This window comes from Magnolia sinica, chromosome 8 (assembly GCF_029962835.1).
Source record: "Magnolia sinica isolate HGM2019 chromosome 8, MsV1, whole genome shotgun sequence".
Taxonomy (NCBI): Eukaryota; Viridiplantae; Streptophyta; class Magnoliopsida; order Magnoliales; family Magnoliaceae; genus Magnolia; species Magnolia sinica.
The window spans coordinates 77,775,054-77,785,636 of NC_080580.1; the positions used below are offsets into that span (position 1 = coordinate 77,775,054).

A 10,583-nucleotide genomic window follows, 5' to 3' on the forward strand; every position below is an offset into this window, starting at 1 on the left:
TTCCGAATCCAGCGGGTTACAAATCCACGCTCCCAAGACGGACTGGCAGCTAGAAGGATGACGTAAACTTCAAAGACAGTGGGTTACTATTCCGCTTTACATTCAATAATCAAAGGATTCTTTTTTTTTTCTTTTTTTCTTCTTTTTTTTTTTTTTTTTTTGCTATTCAATAATCTAAGTTATGAAGGCAGTTTAGACTGATAAAAATTATAAATTAAAAAAAAATAAAAATATATATATATATATATTTTTTTTATAAAGCCATTGAATATCTTTTCTACAATATCTGAATAATCCAGCTAAAAGATGGGAGAATGCAATAAAAGAACTATCGGAAAGAATGCATAGACAAAATCAATGAAATGAATTTTAAAGAAACTCGAATTTTCCACTTGTGGATTGAACAGTAAAAATGTAACAATGTAAAAATAAAAAGAAAAAAAAAAAAAAAAACCTACAATTTTCAACTGTAAACTGCAAATTTCTATGACTGTAAAATGAAGAAAATGAGTACAAAGGGATGTGTGTTTTCATCGGTACCGATCACCACCATTGATGGACGAGGACCCCACTCTCTCTCATTGAGGAAAAGAGCTCCAAGCACTGATTGTACGTCTTCTGATATTTTGAACTCCGCTCACCTGGGCAGCATCTCTGCCACCGATTGTAGTGGCATTCAAGGAAGAGCTCATCAATCAAACAGATTGCGCCCGTCTCAAACAGCCTCGGGATCAAATCAAACTCCGTTCCTTCAATATCCATCTTCATCACCACGAAATCCTTCTCCGACACCGCACTCTTCAACCAGCTCGCGAAATCAAACCCTTGGATCCTATCCACATCACCACCCGAAACCGCCGATGACCCACCACCGACAGGCTGGATCCGGCCCATTCCCCTTCCCATGGCCCCACTTTTCTTACCTGGGTCCCGGTTAATTTCAAAGGACAGGGTCTCATTCCGGACCCACGCGGCGTACGGCAATAGCTCAATCCCTTTCTTTGCCTTGTACTCATCATGGAAGGCCCGATCAGCCTCAATCGCATACATCTCGAACGTCCGATTCTGCTTTGGGTACTGCTTCTTGAACCAGCTCCCAATGCTCGATCCATAGCTGCGGGCCCCGACATCAACATACACATACCTCCGCTTGAAGTTTATATCTGCCATCGACGGCAGATATTTGATGTTCTTTATATTCCGCTTCAGTGTAATCCACGGCTTCAAGGGCTCCTCTGCAATCAACGGCTCGGCATTCCACACGAGCTCCCGCCTGTGCGCCGGTACCGGGCACTTATTCACGGAATCGCCAGCTGGGTTTAATCCCCCATGGCTATGAATGTAGGTGTCTTTCTTCATCACGATCTCACGGACAGCCGGCGTCGAATCAGGGCCGTCAATCTCACGGGACCGGACCAATCTACAGCAATTGAACAATTCCTGGAAAGAATTCAGACTATACAGGTCTTTTGCAGAAGACGTATGGACGACCAAGTACCCTTCGGGCCTCAGCATCCGTCTAACCTCATCAGCGAATTCCCCCGGGCGGGCCGCCCGGTCGGCGCCCCCGGCAGTGAATATAAAATCAAAGGTATTTTCATCAAAAGGGTGGTGGGCAGAGTCTCCGGAGACAACCAGCGGCAGCGACGCCTTCTTGTGAATTCCGATCGAGTCGGAGATGCCGATATCCCTCATCGCATAGACCTCAGGCCCGTCCCGAGTATCGACGCAGAGCGCCCTCGACGCTGGCGAGAGGTAGCCGTCGGCGATCAGATCGTGGAATACGGCAGAGTAGAAATCAACGATCCTACGCCACTCGCCAGTCCTCCACAGGGGCCGACTCTTGGGGCTCGGTGGGGACGACAACGGAGGCCCGTCCGATCGTGCGTAGTGGGCCCCATCGATTCCGCCGGCCCCGAGGATGCTTATGCTCCCGGGGCCGGAGAAGAAGCAGAAGTTGCTCTGTCCGTCGCATTGGACGGTGAAGACGTAGACGAAGCGGAGGAGGAGGATGAAGAAGCCGAAGACGAGAATCCGGACGAGGAGGTTCTGTACAGAGATTGATTTTGGCTCCATGGAAGGAAATCCAACGGTTGGATTTTCTAGATCTTTGTCGATTGAATCCTGGCCGTTGATTTTGATCTCGGTTTTTGGGGTTTTTCCTTTCTAGCGGGAGCAGAAGCGGGCGGAAGTGTGGTTGGCGCCGATGAGAGAGCAGTTTCGAAAATATGGAGGTTTTTGGAGGGCAGAATGGTAATTATGACCCATGGTTTTCGAAAAGGGTAGGGTTTGCTGCCGCTTCTTACTCGCCTGCTCTCTTCTTCAGTTCTTCTTCTGCTTCTCCATCTTCTCCTTCTGGTGAGAAAGAGAAGGGGCAGATAAGAAGGGAGACGAAAGGGAATATGAAAGGAACTCGCTCGCGTGTGATTTAACAAGTTCTTCTTTCCACACATGCCAAATTGATAAACGTGTAAAAAATCTACTCCGTTAGTTAGGTGGATCAGTTTTAGATTTATTTATATTTTCAATTTCATTTGGATTGATATGTTTGCTGTATCCATATTTATCTATCTGTTCATATTTACTTATCGACAATGTTATCATGATGGTGATATGGCCAAACCAGATCTATGCAGAGTGTAGGCCTATCAAGCACTTATCTGATGAATGGACCCGATCTTTCCATGTTTTATAAAGATGGGATGTATGCTGCGAAGAAATACCTGAATCTCATGTAAGCGTATCGGAAGGATTAATGCTTTCTCTGGGACCTACCTTAGATGGGCCATGATATAATACAATTTTACACATGGGGAGATCGTGGCCTTCCATTTCATGCAACAACTACACAGAATAATAGCAATATAAGAATGGTCCATTAAATGAGTGGCTAGGATATTTCAATACGCTGTCTAAAATTGGTCGGTGTGGATATCTAACACGTGCACCTCCACCGTACAAACTTGAAAAACCGCGTATACCGCGTGTATCTCGAAGAATGCGGCCGCGGATATCGGATAGGAGTCAATGGGCCGGGCTCGGGCCTCAAAAATCAGAATTTTGAATAGAAAGTTCAAGATCCGGGCCGAGACCTGCCTAGGCCAGGCCCAATAACACCCCCGATGCGGGAAGAGTCGTTGAACACGCGGATGCTTGGGTTGGTCTCTAGGGCTGATGATAGTGGTCGGCATTTGGCCTTGGCTTTTATGGGAATATCGAAAATGCCATTGTGTTGGTGCAGGTGACCGTTGGGATAGGTGTCGTTAGTTTCACATGGTCTGCCGCGTGATAAATCACGCGCAGTAGTTACGAAAACGGAAAGATACCAGTTTTGATGATATTGTGGAAGACTGAATTCTATGTCTCTCGAAATGAATTAGTAAATATAATGTATATTTACAAGATCTTAACCGTCCATATGGTTTAATTTAATCTATATATTCAATATGATAATTTTATAATACTATCGATGAAAATAATGTTATTAATAGGATTTAAACATATTGGTATATATAAACCATATAATAACATTTAAATGGATTGATCATTGATTAATGTCTTTCTTGTGAAACTATAAGTCTTTACAACAGTTAAGATCATTTCATCATATGCTACATATTCAGTTTTAATGTGCGGGACACTAGATTGTGGTGATCCTTAAAAGATAAGCACTTTTACGTTAACCAATAAGAGAAAATGACATGGTACGGCAATACGAACCTTTTACGAAGTTTACTCCCTCGCATAGGATCTGATTAAATAACGAACGTGTGAAAGGCACTCTTGTCCAAGATCTGACCGTTCATCATTATAGGCCCACCAGATGCATGACCCATGCCAAGTCTGATGAAATTCCAACCATCTGTTAGCTTTTAAGAACTGATTTTCGATCTTATTTTCTAAATGTCTATTTTTCTCATACTTACGGCCAACTTATCAGCGAAATAATCTGAATTTAGGGCCAGGGCATACTAAAATTTATCCCCACTTTATGAATGATCGGGATCTTATACACGTGTTTGATCTTCGCACATGATGTGAGAAGCCCTCTTCTCCATATCAAGCAAATGAGTGCACTTGGCATTGCATGGCTTCGTTGCCCTTAATCCAAAACCACGTACATGGTCAACATGTAAACGATCTGAACCGTTGATAGTCCATTTTGGTGGGCCATATTAAGAAGATGAAAGAGCGGTCATCTGATCATTGTCATTTGGGCTACAGTTCAACATCTTATTAAGGTTCAAAGACGGCGAAAGAATAAAAGATTCTTAACGGTCTGGATCAATATATCAGGTCATGTGAATCTCCATTTAATGGCATCCGGTAATTATAGGTAACTAAAACATAAAATCATGTCTTTTAGATAAAAATACAGTGAGCCGTTAGAACGTCATTGAGAAATCTTTATAGCAAAAGGCTCAGTGCGTGTCTATCTCAAATTAGAAGGGGACGAAAGACTACACGCAAGTTCGAGAGAGACCCAGGACCACACCAAAAGACAGTTGCACGGTGGGCCACACGTGTGAACATTTAGAAATGATCTCTGTTCCTTTCGCGATTCTCTCTCTAACTTTCTTAAGGTGGGGGAAGGTTCCTATGCAAGATGCTGTTTGGGCCACCGAGATGTTTATGAGAAATCCACCTACGGCATTCGTTTTGCAAGCTCATTTTAAAACAAGTGAGCCACCGAGATGTTTACGAGAAATCCACCTACTGCATTCGTTTTGCAAGCTCAATTTAAAACAAGTGACCAAAAAAGAGGTGGATCTAAATCTCAAGTGGTCCATACGAGAGAAAACAGTTGTGTTTCAGTGATTAGCGTTGAAACATTCTTAAGATATAAAAGTTTTATATTAAGCTTTATTTTTTGTGTTTTCATTTCATTCACAAGGAAATGACCTTGTAAACAGTTTGGATGACATATAAGCATCAAGGTGAAGCTTAGGAAAGTTTTAACGGTAGTTATATCTTTTTCCAATTTCTCCTCTTGTACCGACCACTTGAGTTTTAGATTTACCACAATTTTGAGTTTTCAAACTACCTCATTTTTGGTAGCATGTCCTAAAATGAGCTCGAAATATGGATGGACGGTAGGCAGGAACTTTATGTGAAAGGCTTCCATGAAATCGGCGTCCTGAGGTAGGTGTTCATAGGCTTTCTCGGGAGGGTCTGCCCGTGTGAATTGAAGTATAATTAAGTGAATATAGAATTCAAAAGTCACTTGGCAACATGGTCTTGGAGGTATTTAAGATGCAGTTTTATTGTATTTTGAAATCTCTTCCTTTTGATTGGATTTTTTCTACTCTCTTTTTAAGGCTGAGAAATTGCATGTGTAATAGAAGTGTAGTATACTACTAATTCGTTGTATACATGGCATGTCAATGATACTTCAAAATAATTTAATTAACGACCACTTACTGAAAATACATCAATAGAGTGATCTGAACAGTCCAAACATTGGCCATGTATATCAACAATTAAAAAATGTTGGTGTGTCACTCGTTTGTGATTCTATGCTTGTGGCTCACCCAAGGCTTGAAATTTCATCATTTTTTCGCCCAAGTATATATTCTAATCGGCTTATTAACATTCATTCTATCAAATATTATATATGTACACTAATTGGGAATATTAAACTTAATTTAGCAATCATATTCAAATTCCTATAAATATACTAAAAATATTCAATAGATTGCTAGTTTTGGATTCCAAAGAATTTAGATTACAAGTTGTCAAACACAATTAAAGATTTAAAATCACCTTGATTTGTGATTTGGAATCCAATGCATTCCAAATACAAGCTCCAAACAAACCGTCAGGGTTCATTTGCTTATGTGATAAAATCTTATTTATGGAAAGTAAATAGGGTTTATGAAGATACACCAATTACGATGCTCTACCACCCCCACAAACTTTAGTATTATGTCACAATACATCTAAAGTTTGTAAATCCTACTTAATTATGTATTAACTTCATTGCTCCATTGAGCATGTTCATTCATCATCAATCATCATCAATTCAAATCTCATGCAAATCAAGTGATAAATAAAAAGATTTCTACCGTTGGAATTACTATCAAGTGCGATGAGAACATTTTAACTATTAAAAACATTTGCAAAATCATGAGAAACCTTTAGGCTACCGGCATTAATAAAAAAACCACTTGTTGAATGGTCTGATCTACCAAATTTTAACTATAAGAGTATCTTTAAGGGGGCATTTGAATTATAAGTTACTTAAGATAAGCTACTTATGCATCAAGTAGCTTATCTTGGTTTTTACTTATTAAGCTGAAGTGAAAATACTTTTAAGTTTTTTTTAAAAAAAGTTACTTATAATTAATCTTAAACCAAACTTATCTGAAATAAGTTACTCATTTACTTATGTAAGTAGAAAAAATAACTTATTTAGTGGTATCCAGATAGGCCCTAAGAGACTAATGTATCTCTTATTATATCATATGCACATCAAACGTATCTTAATATATGAACCCAACAATGCTCACATATGAACTATTATAACTGACTCTATGATGTGAGCCAAAGCAAATTATATCAAAAACATGAAATCTCTATATAATTTTAGGTCTAATGATTAGTTAAAGTTGGTGCATATACAAGTTTGTTATGTCAAGGCATGTGTCTAATTGTAACGTCCTATAAAATTTCTATACTAAACACCAAAATGTCCATGAGTGTTACTATTATAAGACTGTACGGGCCTACGTACCCTATTTACCCTAGAATTGGCAAATTTAGGACAACTAGGACCGAATACCCATTTTTATTAATTGTGTATAGGCAACGTCGTAAACTTAGCTAATCCAAACACTAATCGTAGTGCATGAGAGATCTCGTGACTTAACCTGTTCTTAAATTTTCCAAATTAATCGAATTAGCTCCAGACTGCTCACTCATGGTCTGCTAAACCCAAAACTATAGGAAGATGCACATCTTGTCGGACTTAATGTTCCATTCTAGATGTTGAGCCGATATTGTATTTCGAACCCTTCAACTTAAACTCGCAACCAAAATGCATGGGAACTGTGAATGCCTTAGGAAGTATTAGAAACTTAGGTCAAATGTCTATATCCGCTTTTTGCCAAAGTTATGGCTTTTATACCATTAAATCAAGACCAAATTTAGGACCCCCAACTTAGATTATTATCCTACAAATATCCGTATAGTCTTGACACTGATCAACAATCGATAGCCGTCGAACTAACTTAGGATCATACCCATTGATTGACAAATCTGAATGTCGAGGCGATCATATCCATACGTAGATCACCATTGGGGGCAATGATCCCATAACATAGATCGACCCGTGCACCTCTCGATGGATCATAATAATTGAAAACACCCTCCCCTAGGGATAGTATCCCAAAACCTTGGCCTCTAGGGCCATTTCCACCACATCTGGTGCTATAAAAGGCTCATTTTGGGTAACCCCTTCACACCATATGAATTTTTGCCCTAAATTGAGAAGAGAGAGAAGAGAAGAGAAGAGAGAGAAGAGAAAGAGAATGGGAAAGAGAAAGAAAGAGTGAATGACAGTGAGTGTTGTGAGGGTTTGTGCATTCTCTTACCTTTCTTCCTCTCAATCACAACCATAGCCGCTCCCAAATCCTTCGTCAGATCTCTTCCGTCAACAGTCAGAGGTAAGAAATAAACCTTACTTCCCAATGTGTCTTCTTGGATTGAATTTTATGAACCTCACAATAGTCTTAGTGTTAATTTGTACATGAATCAATGATTTTTCATAAAACACTAACCCCAGAAGTGCATTGTGTTGAGTGAAACCCTCCCAAGGTGCAGACTATTCTCTCAGGTTTCTTTTTATCAACCCTTGAGGGTATTAGTCAATGAACTTTTTTGTAGTATATGAATCTATGTGATATTTACGTTGTTTTAATCTTATTATTGCTAACCATAATGCTATTATTATTAGTAGTTAACATGTTTGATGAAATGCTTGATCAATATATGATTTCCACTGTTTAAACTCTATTAAGCCATGTGACTTGAGTTGTTGATGCCTATTAGTGTTCATTAATTGGAGTGACATGTTTCATGCACTAGTGTTATTGATGTGACTATTGATATGTATAGGTTTATGTTAACATACTCTAGATTATACTAATTCGTATTATTATAAAACTTGATATATTTTGTTGTGTTCGGATATTGATGTGCTAGTATTGTTGTGTGGTTGATAAATTAAACTTTCATTGTGTGGGATCAAGCCTTACTAATCTTGGAGCAAAGGATGGTCGTCGTGAGTTAGTCGTTCCCAACTTATATGGTCGACCGAGGTGGAACTCATACAATCGGCAGTAGTCGTATCAAACCCCGAAATTCAATACCTGACTTGACCAAGCCCGAACCCAAATTTTAGGACTATGGGTTATACTTAAACAAAATACATCACAACCCACGTAAATTTCCATTCATTTTCAAGGTAATCAGAGCAACTAAAAGAAAAATAATCAATGTCTGTAAATAAATGTCCACTAATCAATCCTTGAATCTTTAATTACATTAATATAAAAAATAACTTATAACAAAATACATTGAAATTCAGTTAGTGCTCAAATACACATAAAGGAAAGTCTTCAATCTTGCCCAACTAGCTCTTCATACACAAACCCTGCAAAATAATCTAAGCGGGTGTAAGCACGACAGCTCGATGGGTCACATCATCCCAAGTTGGAATTTACACGTTAGTACCATAACGTATTTCAAAATTATGAGTCGAGGTCATTATCAAAAGAACTTAATGCTTTACAAATCAAATTGAATGTATAACATATACCACCTACAGATATAAATCCAAAATAACTAATGTAATTGTCCTTAAGCAACTTGAAAATAAACATCGATGACGACCTTTTAGGGAATGACCCTAGGCACAGCACTGCGTGATATCTTTTTGGGAATAACATTGGGTAGAGCAGCACGTGACATCGTTTAGGAATTAGTCCATGGAAGAGCACCCGTGTGTGTATCTTTTAGGGAATTATCCAGGGTAGAGCACGCGTTCCGATCTTTTGGGAGTGACCCCAAACAAAGCACCCGTAATAACTTTTAAGAATTTTTTCAAGGAAGCACAACCATGTGTGAATCTTTTAGGGAATTACCTAGGGTAGAGCACCTATGCCAATCTTTTGGGAATGACCCTGGGTAGATCATCCATGTCACTTAATTGATAATATATGAAATGCAAGAATACATAAAACTCATACTAAATCTGATAGCAAGATATTCATGAAAAATACCTTGAATAAAGCATGTTGTGTACATATCTATACTTCCATGAGAAACAAGTCAACATATTCATGAAAAGCATATAGAACAAAGCATGTAGCATACGCGTTTATAGTCTTTTAAGGAAACATGAAATATATAATAATTTACTTGTAAACTAAGATCTTTGCACAATATACAATGGATGGATAAATACAAGTCAACTTCATATATAGATAGCTTACGTAACATGCCGACCATAAATGAGAAAGCAACAATGTAAACTAGCATAAGTTACCAACATGGAAATCACAACTACAATAAATCATCTACCTAATTTAATGTATTAGATCTAATGTATGATGGCTGGAAATTACATGTAGACAGTCTGACTTACTTCTAGTTATACGAAGTTTAACGCACTTCTACAAGAGGCAACTCAATATATTCGTTGATGTCTCCCAATACTAAAATGTAGGTTATTTCTTTTACTTATTCCTATTTAATAATGTACATTAGGTTTTCACTTAGGTTTCTAATCTGATGGAGTGGTTTCTAAGGAGAATATAAGAACAACGCATCAACTCACTGAGTCAACTCAGTGGGTCGCATTGATGATGTAAAATAATAAAATCAGTGAATCGAGTTAAGGTGTTCATGAATAAAATGGATTGAAGGAAGTAGCTTACATGTTTAATGATGTGAACGGGGATTGATGTCATTACAGGGATGTGTTTGGAGGCGTCAAAGAAGGGGTCGAGTCGATAGATCTTCCTTTCTTCTCCACGTTACTTTCTCTTTCTTCCTGTACTCTTTCTTTCCTCTAGCTTTTCTTTTTTCTTTATTTCTTCTTCAGTCCACCTCTTCTACTCTTTTCCTTTTAGGGACGTCCAACAATGGTGCTAACTCGAAGATGATGTTATGCGACTTAGCGAGTCACTCAACTCCTAGCAACTCTCACACGATATCTTCATTTCTCTCTGAACTATTTTGCTAATGCTTCTCTCTCTATGTGTAGTTTTTCCAAGATTTTGGATATGAGGAGGGTCATTAAAAGATCTTCGGGAGTCCTATGCGCACTAGGAGCCTTCAACGATTTGCTTACGAAAACGAAGTTGCACTCACGATTCGTCTATCTCCAAATATTAAATATACCTGATTACTTAAATAAATGTATTGATCTGGTGGGCCTCAAGTAGTAGTATGAGTCTAAATTCAAGGTTTTAACTAACCAAATGATGACGGATTTTATCGGCTTGAATGGTGGCGCATTATGGCAACATTCTGTAGGCGGGGTGTTTCTTCAAACAAACCTTTATGGATGGTATAGATCA

At 38.7% G+C, this 10,583-nt stretch overlaps 1 protein-coding gene across 1 annotated transcript; it reads right to left on the minus strand.

Moving 5' to 3' along the window:
* Positions 1 to 472: 472 nt before the first annotated feature.
* Positions 473 to 2,379, minus strand: LOC131253470 (uncharacterized). Its single transcript, XM_058254467.1, has one exon. The coding sequence runs from the start codon at positions 2,074 to 2,076 to the stop codon at positions 544 to 546; it is 1,533 nt and encodes a 510-aa protein (XP_058110450.1). The 5' UTR covers positions 2,077 to 2,379; the 3' UTR covers positions 473 to 543.
* Between the last annotated feature and the right edge of the window lie 8,204 nt (positions 2,380 to 10,583).